The sequence below is a fragment of the Megascapheus bottae genome, chromosome 24 (genome assembly GCF_031878675.1).
Source record: "Megascapheus bottae isolate mThoBot1 chromosome 24, mThoBot2.hap1, whole genome shotgun sequence".
In the NCBI taxonomy this organism is placed as follows: domain Eukaryota; kingdom Metazoa; phylum Chordata; class Mammalia; order Rodentia; family Geomyidae; genus Megascapheus; species Megascapheus bottae.
Window position 1 is genome coordinate 14433450 of NC_143532.1, and position 21082 is coordinate 14454531.

At 38.4% G+C, this 21082-nt stretch overlaps 1 protein-coding gene across 1 annotated transcript in view; it reads left to right on the forward strand.

The window, feature by feature from the left end:
• The window catches only part of Cdh11 (cadherin 11), a 142577-nt gene that overhangs the window by 95127 nt on the left and 26368 nt on the right, over positions 1 to 21082 (forward strand). The window contains exons 3-7 of the mRNA XM_090357532.1: positions 5144 to 5550; positions 10242 to 10536; positions 13786 to 13905; positions 16126 to 16293; positions 18099 to 18286. Coding sequence (XP_090213658.1) covers positions 5323 to 5550; positions 10242 to 10536; positions 13786 to 13905; positions 16126 to 16293; positions 18099 to 18286 — 999 coding nt within the window. The 5' untranslated portion in view covers positions 5144 to 5322. The remainder of the gene's footprint in view (positions 1 to 5143; positions 5551 to 10241; positions 10537 to 13785; positions 13906 to 16125; positions 16294 to 18098; positions 18287 to 21082) is intronic.

Genomic DNA, 21082 nt, shown 5'->3' on the forward strand with positions numbered 1-21082 from the left:
AACATTTACGTAAGTTATCCTTTTACGATTAAAGGCAAACTCATACAATTCTGTTTCTCCACAAGCAAAGAATCAGACTTACCTTGGTGAAGAGGTACTGTCAATTTTGCCACACACTATAACTTTTGATCTTGGTATTTAAGACTGAAGCAATGTATATCATAGCTCTTTTTCAGTGTTCATGATATATTTTACACTGGAGAGTAACTTATTACCTTGAGATTATGTCTTGCTCCAAAGTATAGAAATCAGGAAAGAATTTTGATTCAATAATTCTTATTATACTTGCTGTCCCCTTTCTCTATGATTTTCATAGACAAGGCATAATTCCTGTGATTTGATTTGAAAGCAGAGACCAGCTCAGTGCTGAGTGATGAGATCTGCGCGGGGAATAAAATATGCTTGAATTAATTTGCATAATAGAATCCAATTGGTTACAAAGCTCTATTTGTTGAAGGGGAGACTAAAGCCCCTACACTTACCAACAAGGGGATACTGCAGATACAGAAATGGGATTTGAAATTTTGGTGCAGACATTGGTCATATTCTTAACGTAATAATAACTTATCTTTAGCTGTAAATTAGCTACCTGGAAATTTTTCTTTTTAAATGGGTCAGTCAGCCTGATCCTTTTGGCTCTGTGGGGAAGGAAAAGCTAAAAACCCAAATCAGCTTGCTTTTTGCTAAGCGTTTTTGTCTTTCACTCTCTGCCCAATAACAATTTCCAGCAGGAGTCCAAATATACTTAAACACCCGTATATGTCATTGTTTTTATGGAGACAAAAGCAGGCCCAGCAAGAGAACATTATGCTCAAGGCCTAGTAGTTTTATGACAGTATCTCTGCTCTGAAGATAGAGGGTTGAGCCTTTCACTTTGAGCTGGTGAGTTTTCCAAATCCATTTTCCTGTCATGTTATTACCCCCGTGACTTTCACCAACATTTATTTTCACTCCGAGCAATGTGTTTTTATCATAAAATAAAGTCCCCCTATATGTGTTAGTGGAACCCCAATATTTAGGCATCCTGGCATGCTGCATCTGGAGAGTGTTTAATGGAAGGTTTGCTCAAGATCTGCCTTGGGGGTCTTTATTAAAACTAATTAGAACATTGATATATTTCCCTAATTATTACCCATGTCAAGGTCTCCTTAGGAGGCAAGTCTCCTATTAATTTTCATGTGAGATTCTTGCAAAGTCTCTACCACTAAATACATCCATCAGTTTCCTATTGTAAAAAACAGTTCTTTTAGAGAAGCAAAACTAAACATAGAAGAACCTGTATATTTAGTCATTCTGAAATAGGGGTTTAAAAATTTTAAAAACTTGGTAACATTTGGGATCTAAACATGAGTGGCTGGTATAATTGGGTGCTTATCAGGCACAAGATCCTAGTACTGTGAAAAATGTTAATTATAATACTCATATTTTAGGTGTAATGGAAGTCTTGGTTTAGCTTATCACATTCATATGTCTTTGCTCACAATGTGTACACAATTTCCATACCCATGTTGAAAAGAAATATCCTGAGTACTGGTGAATGATTAGGGGTAGACAGGAGAACCTGTGTTCAAATCCCATCTCTACTCTTATCAGAAGCCCAATCCTGAACAAATTGCTTAGTTTATCTGGACCCCCACTGTCTCATCCTTGAGAAAAAAATAAAAGGATGTAACCTACTCATAAACATATTATGGAGATCATATTGTAAAAAAAAAAAACCTCAGAAAAATGGCTTCAAATAATTCACTAAACAAACTTTTATTCCCGAAGCAAATAAAAAAAATTCTTAAAATGCATGTTACACAAACTTAAGATATCTGTAATGTATTGTGAATCATAAGCCCAAAGCAAGGAGATGGACTCTTCACAACAGAAGACAATAGGCGATGTGATCTTTTGTAATAAAGGGTGAAGTTCATTGTTTACCTGGACACTCAAATTCTTTTTTTTTTCATATATTTTTATTGTAATTAATAGAAGTGTTACATGATATTTGCCAGACAGATGGTGCATTAATTCCCATGCATTGATACCCTTTCACATGTCTTGGTCCTCATTTCCCTCCCCCCACCCCCACCCCTCATCTTGTTTTCCCCCGTTCCCTATCCAATTTCAAATAACCAAATACAAATATATCCGATATATCAGGTAACAAAGTGAGATACTGTAACAATATGAGATAACCAAGGGACAGCAAAAGAGATGAGAGATAACATAGTACCTTAAGGACAACAATCATTCATTATATGGCTTATGTTTCTATATCCTAGAGATCCTTTCATTTAGTGTCCTACTATATGGCCTTTTGTATCAAGGTTTTGCTCTATTGCAAATCTCTGCTAGGAGAGCCCAAGGTTTCTACTGATTATGACAAATGAGAGAAATCATTGAGCCTAAGTACCTTTGAGTCTGGCTTACTTCACTTAATATGATCTTTTCTAAGTCTTTCCATTTCCTAACAAATGGGGCAATGTCATTTTTTCAGACAGCAGCATAGAATTCCATTGTGTACAAATACCACATCTTGTTGATCCACTCTTCAATTGTGGGACATCTAGGTTGGTTCCATATTTTTGCTATGGTAAATAGTGCTGCAATGAACATTGTTGTGCTGGTGGATTTAGTATGTCTTTGTTTCTGGATGATTGGGTAAATGCCAAGTAATGGAATTGCTGGTTCATAGGGGAGTTCTATGTTTAGTCTTTTGAGGAACTGCCATACTGCTTTCCATAGTGGTTGAATGAGTTTGGGCTTCATCACAGGGAGGCAAATCTGGTTCAACATACACAAATCAATTAATATAATTCAACACATCAACAGGAGCAGGGACAAAAATCACATGATTGTCTCAATAGATGCAGAAAAGGCATTTGACAAAATCCAACACCCCTTTATGTTAAAAGCTCTGGAGAAACTAGGAATCCATGGAGCATTCCTCAATATAATAAAGGCTGTGTATAACAAACCCACAGCTAGTATTATACTTAACTGCGAAAAGCTAAAGCCATTCCCTCTAAAATCAGGAACGAGACAAGGATCCCCACTCTCTCCACTCCTCTTTAACATAGTATTAGAATTCCTAGCCAGTGCAATAAGGCAAGAAGCAAGCATAAAGGGGATCCAAATAGGGAAAGAGGAAGTAAAACTATCCCTCTTTGCAGATGACATGATCCTGTATTTAAAGAATCCTATAGACTCTACTCCCAAGCTCCTTGAGCTAATTCAAAACTTTGGAAGGGTAGCAGGGTATACAATTAACCCTCAAAAATCAACTGCCTTCCTCTACGTCAACAGTGAGAGGAATGAGGCAACAATCAGGAAAGCAACTCCTTTTGCAATAGCCTCAAAGAAAATAAAGTACCTAGAAATTACCTTAACTAAGAATGTAAAGGACCTTTTTGATGAAAACTTTAAAACCCTGAAAAAGGAAATTAAAGCAGAATTGAGGAAATGGAAAAACCTCCCTTGCACCTGGATTGGAAGAATCAATATCGTGAAAATGACTCAAATTCTTTAGTATTAAGTTTGACTTACTTTTTTTTGGTAAGGGAGGGAAAAAGTTGTCATGTAGTTGCAACATTTTAGTGTCAGAAATAATCATGCTTTGCAGTAAAATGGCAGCCAGAAGAAAGAGGTGCAGAAACATTGACTTTAATTAAACTCTTTCTTTCAAATACACTTCACAGTTTATATGCAGGAATAATTTATCACCATGTGAGTGAACACTTAATAGTTGGCATGGCACAAAATAGGCAGGTATTTTGTTACTCCATATGTTCTTTGCTCTTTCTTGCTTGTTAAATTCCTGTAGAGACAATGTTAACTTTGACTTGGGATGGGTGGTTTAAATCACATTTTGTGGATGGCCCAGTTTAAGAACAGGTACCTCTGTAGAGGTACCTATATATAGACAGACATAACTCTACAATTGTCTATCGGGATACCCATTGTCTGCAGTCTGTCTGTCTGTCTGTCTGTCTGTATCTATCCATCTATCTATATCTATCTATCTAAGCTTTCTGTGTCATCTGTATCTATCATCTATCTGTCCATTGTCTATCTCTGGTAACTACTAAGATGCTTCCAGCCTGTTAAGAACACAGTATTTGCATCAAATGCCTCTACCATAGATCTTCCCATCAGTGGGAAGACAATGATAGAGCATTTTACTCAGTGGTTTCTTCTTATAGAGAAAGAATAAGAGCCTGAGAGGGAAGAATGGACAAGGTTCTCAGATGAATTACTGGCATATTCTGGATCAAATCTCAAAGTGCCTCACTGAATCCCACAGCTCCTCCTGTCACTGCCAATGGCCTTATTTTAGGATCTTCCCTCCCCTCCAGCTGTCTCTCTGCTCTTTTTACATAGTCTATTTTGCTTACTAAAAGCATCATTTGATAGATTATTAAAATGTTGCATCTGAGGGTGAAACTATTAAATAATTATACTTCTTCAAACTTGTATTTCACTTGCACAAGCTTTTACTAATCCCAGAATGTTTATATTTAACAATTATTGAAAGTTTCAATTCCATACTAACAATTCTATCACAAAATCTTACTGAAATTAAATACCTCAAAGTTAACTGTGTATCTATGGCATTTCCGTTTGCTAAATTACAAAAGAAATAGAAGGGTTTCCACTGGTAATCAAAGAACCTCAGAAGGGAAATCATTTGTACCACTGAGTCAGAATTCTGGTAATTTTCTCAGTCCTGGACTACCAAAGCTTGACAGTTGTGACGTGCTCAAGAAACCTCCTGGTCCTCAATTCATTTCTGAAAGAAAGCAATTTATTGCCAAATAATAAAGCCCCCATTTTTCTCCAGTATAAGAACTTAGCCAAGCACCGTCATGACCAATTAGAATAATATAACACTACAGCGTTCACCATATATTAACCATTGTGCTAATAGACATGCTTACATTGTTCATTTAAGCCCTGTGACAAGGGAACAATGAGTACCATGCTTTCCCCTTTTCTAACCAGAAGCAAGCTAAGCTCAGAGAAGTCAGTTAGCCTTCCCATAGCTGGCAAGTGGTAAAACTGATGCTCGTATTTGTGAGGTGGAAATGAAATCTTGTGAAGGATGAAGGTGGGAGCTAATCCATTCACTCTGTCTCCCCCACCTCTCTGTTTGCAGAAGCTGACTGGAGAAGTGAACACGGCCCTGACATGATGTATTCTATGTGCAAAGACATTCCATTCCCAGAGAGGTCTGTGTGACGACGCATCTGGGAATCCACCATTGGGGAAGACTGCTAACGTGGTTGGCTGAAGGGGTGACAGCTGTGTTCTCCTGGGCCTACCACACAACCAAAAATGAAGGAGAACTACTGTTTACAAGCTGCTCTGGTGTGCCTGAGCATGCTATGTCACAGCCAGGCATTTTCCATGGAGCGACGAAGCCACCTGAGGCCCTCGTTCCACGGACATCATGAAAAGGGGAAGGAAGGGCAGGTGTTACAGCGTTCCAAGAGAGGATGGGTCTGGAACCAGTTCTTTGTGATAGAGGAGTACACTGGGCCTGACCCCGTGCTCGTGGGCAGGGTAAGGCTACTTATGTGTAACATCTATCTCTCTCCATCCTTGGTGTTATAATTATAGGTAGAGAAATGGGAAAATCTAAACAACAAAGTAACTACAATGGAAAAGGCTAATGTCCTCGCATCAGTAAAAATAATCTCACTGTATGCACATCTCTTCTGTCTTCTTCATCCCCTCCCCACTAAGCCTCAATCCATGGGCTTATTTGTGTTACAGATGATTTTGTTTTTCACTTGTGATGCCACTAAAACATTTGTAATGGTTGCCCAAAATTGTTCTGAAAGAGAAAAGAGTTCAATTCATTTAATCATGTCGACTTAGTTCTCTAATTACCTCCTAATCCAAACTTGGAGGTCCTTTCTTTGCTTTCTCATGAGACGATTACGATTATGATTATGAGTATTAATATATGTAGTGGTGGGACTTGGGACTTGAACTCAAGGGCCTGGACCCTGTTCATGAACTTTTTTTCGTCAAGTATAGCACACTACCCCTTGAGCCCACAGCTCTACTGCCAATTTTCAAGTGATTAATTGGAGATAAATATCTTAGGAACTTTCCTGCCTCAGATCTCAGTGTCCTGAGTAGCTAGGATTATAGGTGTGAGGCACTAGGTCCCAGCTATTATCATTATTTTTATCATGACTATTTTTTCTTGTACATATTTATGTCTGTTTCACAAGACCCAAAGTTACTGTGTATCAGGTCCTGGCACTAGGCCCAGATAACATGAATTTGTCCCCTAAGGATTGGTATGATTTTCATCTTTGTGATGGTAAAGATGGTAAAAAACAAATCAGATGGCTCCAAATTCTAGCACTACTAAAATTCTGTCTTCTTTGTGTTGCCCCATCAAAAGAAAAATGTTAAGAGAATCCAAAACACATTTGGAAGATTTGACTTCCCACTATAGTCTATGGTAAAGCATGAACCATCCTTCAGGTGATAATATATCGCATTTACATTCAGGAGATAAGCATTTAGATACATAGGCAATAAAAATCAATGATGTGCCAAGGGAGTTCAAGGCAGGTAGTAAACTGGATTTAAAAAAATCCCTGAACTGAGAGCGTTCAGAGTTTATAGGAAAGACACAATTACCTATGCGATTAATAATGAGAAAATACAAAGATAGGAGGAGATGATGAAGTTCAATGTAGAATGAATGAAGATAGGATTCATGAAGATCTGGGTGGCAATTCCAAAAGAGAAGTAGAAGTGATTCAATAATGGGAAAAGAGGCAGGAATAGATGAGAAGTTTTGTTACTTCAATGACAAATGGATGCCAACATAGTTATCTTACTCCTTAACATGAGAGAAGAATGTCAAGTGTATCAAGGAAGTTCATACTAGTCCCAGTAGAGTTGGGAGTATCTTTCTCTGCAGATCAACCAACAGAGTTTCATTTATTTATACCCTAAATGGGAAGCTATGGAAGTAGTCTTAGGAAATGGAAACACAGGGGAGAAAATTGCCATATAAAATTATCTAAGTAGAAGAGCTGGGCTATATGCCTAGACAGCAGGAAGAGACTTCCGCTGAGACAGGGACTATGAAATCTGACACATATGGAGAGCTGTGTATGAGTCACTCTGAGAAAGGTAACACAGGAATGGAAGGAATCAAAGGGAGAAGCATGCATCCTTCAGTGTGTGGTCTTGAAAAGCGAGGCTTATTGTGAGTCAGCCTTAGGTCGGGTAGAATAGGGGAAAAGACCCCTGGTGGGGTGTTCCTTTAGAAATACTGCTGAGATAGTTCCTTACAAGTAGTAGGAATTGTTGTTGTTGTTGTTTTCTCTAACAGCCTTGGATTTGATGATGTGCAAGCTTGAATGTTTCAAATTTCTCCAAAGAAGGAGAATTTAGGAGAAAGCAGATATTCACCTTTCTTATAGGAAAAACAGCTAGTGTTGTGCTAGGCCAGTCTGAGGAAGGAGCTATTATTGTTAGGTGTTAGGAAGTAGCTGTGTGTGATGCAACAACTGAATACCTTGACAGCATTCTGAGGGTTTCCCCAAACTGCTTCCAGTATGGAAACTAAGTAAGTATCATTATCATAGAATAGATCACCTTTGTGGGAATATAAACCTCATATTCAAATCTGAAGATAGTACAGACAAAACAATGTTTTGGGTTTTTTTTAAATAAAAATGTCCATTATTTGGCAGATGTTGAGCTGTAACTATTTCAGAAACAACTTGCCAAATTCGTTTGTCATTTATGAAGGTGCCCAGAAATGTTCGCTTTCATTCTCATTTATTTCTTTTATCTTCATGCATAGGAACAAATGTCTAAATTTCCACAGATCAGAAGGGAACTACTGTATAGACAAACAATATTGGAATCTTGAGAAGGGTTCCGATAGGGGCAGGGACCAGGCCTCTGTTGAAGAAGTTTGTATGGAAATTAGGGTAATTCTAGTTGTCCATTGAAGGCCATCATGTAACTTCATATTTGAAACACAAAGAGGCTTAGTCTTAAGTAATATATCAGCCATAATTTTGAATAAACACATGGCTTGGTATGAATTAATTCTGAAAGAAAATACATTCCCACCCCAAGAAATCATGTGATAAAAAGACAAAACAGCCATTGTAATTGGTCTACATTTCCTTCTAAGCTGAAATAGTTGGTATTTCTCAGAAACACTGCAAACCAAGATTGTATAGGACTGTGTGTTCAATCTTGCTTTATGACTCTGGGAATGTTCTTTGGGGCTTGCTTTCATCATCATAATTAAAATTCTGAGAACAAATGATAGTTGTAAAAAGTTAATATTGTCCATATTAAATGGAAATAAGCTATGATAATTATTTTAATATTTTTTGAATATGTCATTTACTATATGATGTTTTTTCTTGTGTAGCAGGTAGAACCAATGAGCATATATATATAATTTTTTTCATTTGGTTACTTTTGAAGCTGATGCAAATAGTGAAAATAACCTTCCTGTGTCCTCACAAAGTGAATAATGGGCACTGAGGAATTCAGATTAAGATGATAGCTGCAGAAATCAAGACTTGACAAAGGAGTTGAGGATGTCACTGATTCAGGAAAGTCGGGGGGTATCTTTGGGTCAGTTTCATTTCTAAAACAGAGACCAGAGTTTGGAGAAAAATAAAGAAGTGTTAACTAAGAGGTGGGTCCGAGGATATGATTGAAAGGGATAGCATTTGCCTAGCAAGTTCTGTGTTCCACCATATGTATATATATATATATATATATATATATATATATATATATAGAGAGAGAGAGAGAGAGAGAGAGAGAGAGAGAGAGAGAGAGAGACACGGTGGTAGCTGCAAGATTTCATAGACCTGACAAATGTGGATTTATTCAAGTACCACTGTATATCTAGGCTTTCTTGACAATGGGAGAAATTCAAGGATATCTGTGGTCCTTTCCACAGTCCACTAAATGACAAGCTTATCTCTCCATCTCACTTACCTTATCATTTATTACAGAAATGAGTTATTTCCAAGAAGAGCACATTCCCCAAATCTTTTGACCTTGGGTTCCATGCAGTAGGGTTTTTGGCAAAATCTGATCAATTGCATTGCCTGTAGTAGTAAGAAAGCCTGAAAATAAGCCAAGAATCCTTTGGAGGATACTGCTTGAAACAATAACAATAGTATTCATAGGGCAAAGAGGATCTATATTTATACAAATGTGGAAGGGAAATTTGACATTAGTGTTAGGGGGACATAATGAGGGGAAGAATGACGTGTACTTCTGGAACTGTAGTATTAACACCAAGTAAGGGCCCCTGTGACTGTAGAAATATACTATTGTGTGCACAGAATAGAACCTCTGTTAGAGGAATCACCAGAAACTGATGACCATGGTTGACTCTGGAGAGGAAAAAATGGGAGTCAGCATAAATACACAGATTTTCCCATTAAAGAAAAAAAATATGTTATTTGTTTCATTCATAGTAGCTTAGAGAATGTACTAGGATACGCCTTAATCCTAGCACTCATGGAATTTAGATCTTGAAGAATACAGTTCAAAATCAGGCTAGGTAGAAAACTAAACTCCAACTGGCTGGGCCTAGTGGTAGAGTGATTGCCTAGCATGCACGAAGACCCGGGTTTGATTCCTTGGTACCACATACATAGAAAAAAGCCTGAAATGGTGTTGTGCCTCAAGTGGTAGAGTTCTTGCCTTGAGGAAAGCCAAGGATAGTGTTCAGGCCCTGAGTTCAAGGCCTAAGACTGGCACATAGAAAAAGATTATCTCCAATTAACCAGCAACAAAGCAGGATTGGAAGCATGTCTCAAGTGGTAGAGCTCCAGCTGAGCATAGGGTAGGCAGAGGTCAAAGCCCATGTATTGGCATGGAAAGACATGTATATGTGTATATGTTTTCTATGTGCTCATGCACATAGGAGGACGCAGAGAGAGAACAAAAATCTTAGAATAAAAAAGGAAATGTTTGAAACCCAGCCTCACTACTTTTTAGCTGGTTAGCCTTGGCCAAGGTAATGAATTTTCTCTATAATTCCATTTCTTAATTTGGAAAGTGAGGGTGAAACTATATTTCTCATATGGTGTGTGTGTGTGTGTGTGTGTGTGTGTGTGTGTGTGTGCACAAGCTCACATCTGTGCATGCAATTATAGCAATCAGCTTGTGACTCCCTATTTCGTCTCTCATGAAACCATAAATCTTGATTTCTCTCTTACTTTTCTTTTTAGCTTCATTCTGATATAGACTCTGGTGATGGGAACATTAAATACATTCTCTCAGGGGAAGGAGCTGGAACCATTTTTGTGATTGATGACAAATCAGGGAACATTCACGCCACCAAGACATTGGATCGTGAGGAGAGAGCCCAATACACACTGATGGCACAGGCGGTGGACAGAGACACCAATCGACCGCTGGAGCCCCCATCAGAATTCATCGTCAAAGTCCAGGATATTAATGACAACCCCCCAGAGTTCCTGCATGAGACCTACCACGCCAACGTACCAGAGAGGTCCAATGTGGGTGCGTAAATTGAGAAGACAGCTCCATTTCAGGCCTGGCATTTCTGTTGGTGATCAGGCTGGGGCCTGGCCTCCTAATCCAGGAAGTAAATCTTTCGCTCTATTTTTGGTGGCCATGCCCCACTCCATTTCTTTTACCTATCTGGATTTTCTGAACATTTAAAATGAATTTGTGGGATTTTAGACAAATTTCATGAAATATAAGGAAAAACAGTTTTATAGTCAAAGGTCAGTGAATATGAGAAAGAATGGAGAAGGGGAAAGAGAGAAAGGATGGAGAGGCAAAGACAGAATGGCCAGAGGGAAAGAAAAATTAAGGTGAACTTGAACTTGGTATTATTAACCAAGGTGTCTTGGAACCAGGTACATCGACCTCAAGAATTACACTGTCTTTGCTTTAGTTTCTTTCTCTGAAAAATGGCAATGGATACAATGCACCTAGTCATTCGATGTTCAGTAGGTAATAGGAAGGAATACTTCTTGCATGTGCTTACTGGGGATTGATGTGCATCATTTTGCTTAATGCTTACTATAATTAATCCTTTGTAGTGCAGTAGGTAGATCCAATAGGCTCTATTACAGGTCGAGAACTCAAGCCAGAAGCAGGTTAACGTATTCATACAGAACCATCTGTGCTATTACATGAATTAGAATATACATGATCACAGCATTATGCTATCATGTATTGATTTAGAAGTAGGAGTGTCTTTACAGTATGCTTGAGTATATATTACACTGCTAAAAGAAAGATTTACTGAAGGATTTTTTATTTTTATCAAGTAGCCACTTTCTCCTGACAATCACTTACATTTGACTTTCTAGATTGTCCATAATTATGGCCTTTTGAAGGAAATGCCTTTCATTTAAGAATGTTTGTCTCTCACATGGTGAACAAGATTGATCTGATCAGGTAGTGATTCTAATCAGCTGAGCTCATAGGACTTTAAAGATTATTAAGAACAAACTGCTTGGGCCAGGCTCTGTACCTCACACCTATAATCCTAACTACTTAGGAAGCTGTGATTGTGGTTTGAAGCCATCCTGGGCAGGGAAGACAAATGAGACTTATTGACACTAAAAGCCAAACTGGAGATATAGAGCAAAGTTCAGGGAATATGTGCAGGCCTTTAGTTCAGGTCCCAGAACTGGCACAAAACCAAACCAAACAAGAAATAGCTGATTTCACAAATGAGGAAACTAAGTACTAACGGTCTTAGTTAAAAAATTAACTGTGATCTTAGAATCTAAGAAATCTCTGCTCTGGAGCCTCTTAGATGGGAAATTGTGCCTTCCTTTCGAAAGTAGTAGCAGTTTCCTTTTCCAAGTAAAGTAATAATCTTCTTACGCATTTTGAAAGCCAAGCTGAGCCACTTTTTTCTTCTCTTCCCTTTTTCTTACCTAGATTTTTACCTTCTCCATCTTTATCCATGCATTTTCATAATAAATAGCAGATATCATGTATGTATACACACATATATATATATTGTATACATATACATACACACATACAGAGAGAGAGAGAGAGAGAGAGAGAGAGAGAGAGAGAGAGAGAGAGAGAGAGAGAGAGAGAGAGAGAGAGAATGAGAATGAGAGAGAATATCCAGTATATTTTTTACTGTTCTCATTTCTGGGGCTTTTGGATGCTCAGGGACAGCAACTAGACTTCCTGTTACCAATGATGAAAGTGCAGTCTTTGTTCGCAAACAGCACTGGGACTGATCATTGCCATCTCTGACCAACTATGTGTAATCAGTCTGTTCTTCCACCTTCCTAAGCTGTCATATCATCATTTGTGAAATAAGGGGCATGGACTATGGTATAGGTTAAACAAAACCAATGTAGAAGACAAAGAGTGGTCAAGTATTTGGCAGAGATCTTGATGTAAACTAAACACAAAATTATTAACAATTTCCACATTCACGTCACGTTTTTTTTTTTACTTTATAATACATCCCCATCTGCTGCTGTGGGAGGAGCTCAGAAAGGATCATTGCTATGAGATTGTGAATTACAGAGAGATAGGTTAGAGAAATGTTTAGCTTGTGTATTAGCTTGAAGCCCTCTGACAACTCTAGAAAGTAAGGGCTAGTTGAAAACCTTGCTTCTGTGCTGAAAATGTCACAGGACTTTGTTTTCCTCACTCTCCTGGATCACACCTAGACTCCTGTTCTTGGTAATAACTTCGCAGATGCAATTGCAGAATGCCATATATCTCTCACATCAAATTTCCCACAAGTGAAACAGCTGTAAAAAATAAATGCCCAGTAGACAAATCCTGGCATGTACATAGAATGAGACCCCAAAACATTGCCTGACATAGAGAAAGCTAGATAATGACCCATTTTCTTTCCAGTTCCATTCTCCTCATTGTGAAGCCTTATAAGATATGCCCAGATTCTTGTTATTTGGAAAAAAAGTGTTTTTTTTGTGGAAATGGAATCCCATTCTCCTTCAATTCCCTGGTGTTTCTTCCTTCTGACCCACAATTGCTTGTCTTAGCTCTCACTAGGTGTCTGCTGGTGATTCCAGCTATGTGGCTTCCAGACCCATTAGAGGTGGGAAGAGGCAATTGCCTTGCCAGTGGGGAACAACATTCTGCACAATATTTATAGCCATAAATTAATTAAAATACACTATTATCAGCAACTTTATTGCATACAAGGCAACAATAAAAAGATATATTTATTGCTTTGCTGCAGATGGAAGGGTGCACTCTGTCCTTTTCCCGAAAACCGATTCATCATTAATTATCATTTATTATACTCTCTTGAAAGATTTTATTTAATTATTTGATATACAGAACATTTCCATTGCATAGGTCTCAGACTCTTTTGGCAATAACTTTCATGTTATTATGAAAACTACTGAGCAAAGTGGGATGTGCTAAGAATGTAGAAAGTTCAGTTTTAAACTTCAGGAAATAATCAGAAAGAGAAGAAAACAATGGGGGATAGAAAAGATGGAAGGATGTTTTGTACCTCAAGTAGAGAAAAATGGGACTGGGGCTGAGTAAGAAGGAGGAGAAGGATAAAAGGAGTTGATCAAGATGCACTATATTCATAACTGGACATGATGTGTTATAACCCTTTGCACAGCTATTTAAAGATAATGAACCAAATTAAAGTGTTAAAAGAAGAGCGGGACAATGGTGAATCAGTGTGATGCTGTCCTTGGGATTCTTTTAAAATGAAACATTCTACACTTTGAGAAGCTGACAGAATGTCACTCATGACTCTATCCTCCTTTTCAGGGACATCTGTGATCCAGGTGACAGCGTCTGATGCAGATGACCCCACTTATGGAAATAGTGCAAAGCTGGTGTACAGCATTCTGGAAGGCCAGCCCTACTTCTCAGTGGAGGCACAGACAGGTACTAGAGAATGTCATTGCCACAGTGATTTGTGAACACGCAACCTCTTCTTGCTCATGAAACCTATTGACCCTCAGTTTCCTCCAATAGGAAAAGTGTATCAAGAGGGTCACTCAGAGTGTCAGGGTGAAGAGTACACAATTGTGTCTCTGGTGGGCACAGAGTGGATGTAATGTGAAGATTGTTTATTAGCGCTTCTATCCATAATGCAAACTGTCGTAGCGACACATAATTGGGAAATGCAGGAATGTCTTGGGCTGTGGGTCTCCAAAATGAACAAAGTTAGAGCTGACAGCCTGAGATAAGCACCGTTAGCTCTCAAATCATGCTCTGGAGGCCACTGGGCAAGATGTAAAAGAGAGATGTTAATATTTAGGTGGGCTTGAGAGGCAGCCCACTCCTAAACTCTCCTGCTGATCTGGTCGATTTTCAGTGGACACTGGCTTCCTAAAGAAGTTTAGAAAACAGTGATGCCCGGCCCCCACCCCCAGCAAATAATTGAATAAAACAACCACCAAAACCCAAATATTTCACTCCATCTTAAGCCAAATTCGATTCACATTCTGTGAATCAGCTCACTTAAATTATTTCAGAGGACCTTGTCATTTCAGACAGTATGTGCCCTCTTTCAAAAAACATGATTACAAAGAATCTATACTTAAGTTATCATGAAATATATATATATATATATTTGTGTGTGCATACACACATATGTATCCATATGGAGGTTTGTGTACACACAGTCTACCAATAACATATTTCCTTCATTTACTTCATAAATTTATACATTTGCTTGTAGCCACTTTTCTCAAGACGACAATTTACAGAATTACTCAGAGTTATTTACTATGACTCCATCAAAGGCAATGATAGAGAAATGTAAAGGTTATCTAGGATCTTCAGATGTTAACAGTTGATTTTTTTGTCTCAATGATTCATGGCTAATCACTACCAATTTGAACCTGCCAGATTATTTAACACGTTAGGAAAATGAAGTCCAGTGAGTTTTATTATCTTGCTCAAAAGCAAACAAAATAAAAATGATAAGGGCTAATTTAACTAACACAAATTCTACCTTATCTATACAGAGAAAGACGGGGAGAGAGGAGATACAAAGAGAAGCTGACAGAGCCAAAAAATGCTTCCATATGTACCCTAGAGATTGAGTAGTGTACATGAATCATGTTCCAGGATCAAGAATCATTGTATTCATAAACTGTTACATGACAAACTCCTTTGTAAAACTACTTAAAGTTAGTACTAAAATACTATTTAAACGTCAATCATGAGGCTGGGAATTTGGCCTAGTGGTAGTGTGCTCTCCTAGCATGCACGAAGTCCTGAGTTCGGTTCCTCAGTACCACATACACAGTAAAAGCCCGAAGTGGTGCTGTGGCTCAAGTGGCAGGGTGCTAGCCTTGATCAAAATGTGTCCACGGGCAGTGGCAAAAAAATGTTAATCATAAGTCAATCATTGTTATTAGTATTGAGTGATATGTAATCATTGTATATATTTCTAACCCATTTTTAGTTCACTCTTTCAAATCTTACTAGAAGCACCTTAATTTACTTCATGGAATAAATATGTCTTTCTAACTTATAATTAGTAGGAACTATAGCTATATTTCTGGTAATTGTACATAGGAATATATTTCTAAAAGAAATCCAAAGTATGGTAAACCATAGCCCATTCACATAATGGGCACTCAGATATGTCATTCTCCAGAATTTTGTTATTGTTATTGTTGTTCTTCTTAAGTCTTTAGTTAAATGTACAGAGAAATAAATCAAAGAAAATTAATGTTACCTGTGAAACTTGTACGATTTCATTTAAAATACAGTGGTTATTCAAGAATAGCTGCTTTGGGTTATTTTTCTTGTTGAAATGATTTTTCTTAGGGCAAAGGGCTTTTAATTCATCTTACTTTTCCAGTATCTAACATCTTCCTTATAGTACTATACTTTGTGTGTGTGTGTGTATGATTTGTGCCAGTACTGGAGCTTGAACTCAAGACCTGGTTGTTGTCGCTGAGCTTTGTTGCTCTATTCCTTGAATCACAGCTCTGCTTCTGGTGTTTTGCTTCTTGGGCTGACTTTGCACTGTAACCCTCAGATCTCAGCCTCCTGAGTAGCCAGGATGATGGGTGTGAGCCATGGGCACCCAGCACAAGAATGTTCTTGGAAGTTAGTGTCTGTGATATTCTCTGCTCCCCTGCACAGGTATCATCAGAACAGCCCTTCCCAATATGGACAGAGAAGCCAAGGAGGAGTACCACGTGGTGATTCAGGCCAAGGACATGGGTGGGCACATGGGAGGACTCTCAGGGACAACCAAAGTGACAATCACACTCACCGATGTCAATGACAACCCACCAAAGTTTCCACAGAGTAAGTAGGTGGGCTTGGCTTTCAATGTTCAACTCTACCACAGCTAGCCATTCATCTTCTCGTACCCATGTCTCTTTCGTACAGCCTTCAAGCATAAAAGTCTGCAACTTGAGGAGCTCTTTATATCATCCTTGCAAAGGACACAACTAAGATAGAAATACTGGCCCCAAGAAAAGCAATCTTTCTGTATGTTGGTATTTGTCCACAGAGATTGGCCCACGTGTTTTCTAACAGAAAGGCCTCTGATATTCCCTTGAGTCCAAGTCCACAGAGGCAGTACCCAAACCCAATAAGATCAGCACAGGAGGATTGTAACAGATGAGATTCATAGAAGAAGAAACTAATGCTAAAGAGCTCACGCAATGTGGCTAGCATCTCTTAGTTTTGTAGAGAGGCAAGGTTTCCCACTGCAAATTCTCTATATGGTGTGCTTTCAGGAGCCTGAACACATGGATAATAATAGGGCCAGTGTCAGATTTCAGCTTTCAGTCCCAGATCAACTCTTCAGGGGCCTTCCCAAGTTCATATATACCCCAAAGTCTTTTCCTTCTGCCACAATGCCCCAGCTCTCTACCTTGTCTTCTCTGCCACCAGAGCACTTATTTGCCATGGCTTTACTCTTGCCATTCTGTGTATAATCACAATGCCATACCTGAACAATCTTTACATTTGTGGTTTCTGGGCCTATTCCCGGGATATTCACACCCATCCCATTCCTTCTTTCCCTTTGGTAGAACGGATATGTCTTCTCTCATCTGGCTGTACAAAATGAATCCTTCTCTCCTTTTCTCCGTTTATGTACATTTATCGGAAGATATGTTTACATTCATCCACATCCACAAACACACTAACATATATCTCATGTGGTCATAGATATACCTTGTACATCGTCTTCACACACACACACACACACACACACACACACACACACACACACACACCTTAGAAACCTAGTCAAACATCTACCAGCATACACACACAACATTTATTTATGCATAACAAGAACATAGTCACTTATTATCTTACATCTGTTACTGAAATTTATGCTTTTGGTTTCCTCGTAATGACATCAGCGTGTATTTATATTTATTTGTGCTGCTTTTTTCTTCTTCTGTGCCTCTTTAAAAAAAAAAAGAAATATAGACTGTTCTGACTCTAAGGTCGTTTGGGGCCTAGGACAGTGCCTCACACATATTAAATTCCTAAGAAACATTCAGCAAATGTAAATGTGGAAAGATCATCCTGTAAGAAACATTGCAGAGAACGTTGGACTAGAGCAGGTGACAAAGGAGGCTAAGAGAACCAGAGAGGCCAGAGAACTGGGAAAGAGATGATCTTGAAAGATAAAACATATTTTTTTTATTTTAACATAAGTATGGAGCTCTTAATAGTTTTTAAACAGTGATGATTTTGTCTTTGTTTTTCCCTGGGCGCTCACATTACTGTCTCTGTCTCTTGACATTGACTTATGGACCATTTTTAAAACTTAGCTCATTGAACATATTTAAAGGGGTGCTGGTTCTCCATCACCGTCTTGGTTGAGGACTATAACAAGCATTGCTCCTTCTATGTGAGAGGGTTCCTCCAGCTCACATTGCACCAATATGACTTCATCATTCTTTACAGAACGTAATCAGGCCACCTGACATCTTCTTCTTATCTATCTACTTCAAACCCTTAGGGAAATTTATTGAGATTCAGTGAAAACAAAAACTTGCAAGTTTATGGCTGCCAAATTAAAAAAAAAAAAGAAAAAAAGGATGCCTTCTTTCTCCTTCTCCTTCTAACTCTTCTTCTTCCTCCAGGTGTGTACCAGATGTCTGTGTCAGAGGCAGCTGTCCCTGGAGAGGAAGTAGGAAGAGTAAAAGCTAAAGACCCAGACATCGGAGAAAATGGCTTAGTCACGTACAATATTGTAGATGGAGATGGTGTGGAACTGTTTGAAATAACAACAGATTATGAAACACAGGAGGGTGTGGTGAAGCTCAAAAAGGTGAGTTTGGATGGATGGGGAATTGAACATGTCTCTGCCATGTCCTGTGACCTTCTTTGCCATAATAACCCTGCAGGGGACCAGGTGACAGTTAAGAGAGTAGGGCCAGTTGGGCACTGAGTTTTTGCAGTGGAGTTCAGAGCACTTGGAGGTAATAGAAGGAGATTTTATTTCTGTTTCTGCTGCCTGCCTGAGATTGTTGACTAGTTCTATGCTTGGGCATAGTTTTTTGGTTGAAAGAGAGACAACTAGAAGAATCTTGCTTTGGGAGCAGTGACCCTGAGCTCCTTTAGTTTTGCCAGACAGAATTGGTTAATGCAGGCTCTTCAAACCGTCTCTTATTTCAAGCACCCAAGGTTCCTGCTGTGATGGTTCCAAGATGAAATTTGAACTAGTCCTCTTCTTTGGCTTTTTTTTTCTTTCAAAATTGAACCTAGGGTAACAATGACATTGATCATCCTCAGTAGTCAGCTGTCATTAGAAACATGTCTCTTAGATTAACTCATTGAAGAGAGGAGATTATTGCTTCTTGTCTGGGTTTGTAAATCTGTTACCAGACACTAGGAAGCAGTGTAGCCAGAACCTCTTACAGATATCTCACTTATTTTTAATAGGACAGACAATCATAGAAGTGTATAGTATTGTCTCAAGGAATACTTACATCTCAACCTAATTAGGCGATGGAGCCATAAACAGATCCAATAGTTTGACCTGTTCAGAAACATACATTGATGTTAAATTTATAACTACTAAGCTTTGGAACAAATTTCTTCTTAAGCCACTTGGAAAATGATTCAGCCAGAAACGACTGATGAGAGAAAGTCAGGCAAGGTATTCTTCAATGGAAGAAACAGTGGCAGTGGATTCTGAAATGGTTTCCTCTACTTGAGAAAATGTTTTCTATGTTCACAATGAATGGAATATTAAAGGAGAATTAGACGATGGGATTACCTTAGTTTTAATCAAGCCTTCATTTCTACTTGGATTTATAATGTGAATATTAAGATTCTTGGTGTGATGGGAAGATTGGACTCTAACACTGATAAAAATTTAATTTGCAGAATCAATAAAGAGGCCAGTGGCTGCAGAGGAGTTGGGGTGGGGCAGGGGAAAGCAGATCCTGGAGGGAAGCATTCTGTCAAGAAAGCAGGTGGTGATGGGCCACAGGAAACTAAACTTTTACGACATTAGACACTAGGTAAATATTTGGGGGACTAGAGCAAAGAGAACTTAAGAAGTGACTGTCATAATCAAGACAAGGAAAGAGAGGACAGGAAGGTTGAAAACAACCTTTTTAGCTACTTGGAAAAGTCTTGGTGAGGGACTATGAATGGTTTAACTAAGGAAGCTCCATTATCAGCCTCCATGAGGAGATAAAGTATTTATTCCTTCTGACTTCTTTTCTGAAAAATAACTGTGTGAACTGTGTGTAGCCTCAAGCTGTCAACTTACTTTGTTAATTAATATTACTCTCTCTCCTGCTTGACACTGAGGCCTGAACATTGACATCAGAATTTCCTGCCTTCCATTTTTTTCACTGCTCCAGTAATTGGATAGTTGGCGATGTTAAGGTTGTCACCTGTTTTCAGTATATTCATAAACACACACTGTGTCTCTAAACCGTTGAAGTGCCTAAATCACCTCCACAGAACTCACACATGGCAAATGAGCTCTCTGCATATGATTATTTTTTGCACTTTTCCCCAGTTCACCATTTATTACAGACAATGAATGAGTCTTCTACAGAGCTCTGACAGGTAGGTTTAAAACAATGTTGGGTGATACTTCATTTGCAAGGGACTATTTGTTTTAATTTGTAGCACAAAGTTCTAAAAGTCCACCAAGAGAAAGAAAAAAAAATTAGAGGTAAAGTTAGCATAGTAAAAAATATGAATCCTTGGGGAAATCATTGTATATGATTTAATGATATAAACAATATGGGGAAATAATGGAAATATTTTTATATTTTAGAAGTCTTATTGTTGAGTGTGAGGGATTAAAATGGGGTGTCAGTTTCTGCTCACACTGGCTGGGAACTTACTTTATATCCCAGGTTGCCTAGAACTCATGATCCTCTTTCCTAAGCCTCCCAAATGCTTGAATTATAGGCCTATACTTCTACATTCAATAAGGTATCTACAAAAAAGGATACTCTGTTAATATAGTATTTTCTTTTATTTCCTACTTTGTTCAACTACAAAGAATTGCAGTGTTCTAGTTTTTAATGTTTTATTTGTCAGATAAGATCTGGGTGAAAGCTGTAAAGCTCAAGCGTATCAGAGGGAGTGCAGGCTATAAGAAGATCAAACTTTAACAGGCCATGACAATGAAAAGACAATTAAAACACTGGTACTTTCCCTAGTGTTGAATTTTCAAGCTGGATCCTTTTTGGCTATAAGGGTTGTTTTGGGCATCATCTAAGTTTTTCTCACTAGGGATCAGGAAGTATATGTGACCTCTTACCCCAATAGTTATTTTAATTTAAAAAAATAGTTTTAGTCATTTGTATCTTTGGAGTGATTGGGGCAAACTTCATTTTGCAGTTGAAATCCAACTTTCATAAATTATATTAAGGCCTATAAATATGATTATGAATGACTTCAGGTCTTGAATGGAGTCTTGATCATTCAACTGGATTTGACAAGATAAAGGGGAAGAGAAAAGAGAAAAAAAGGAACTCTGGAAGGACTGATATCAATGAAAACAGGCTACACCTACAAGATTGCACTTAGTCTTTAGAATCTTGAGATAGGTACAGTGCGACTGTGGTTGCAGTGCAAAGAGACCTTCCAAAGA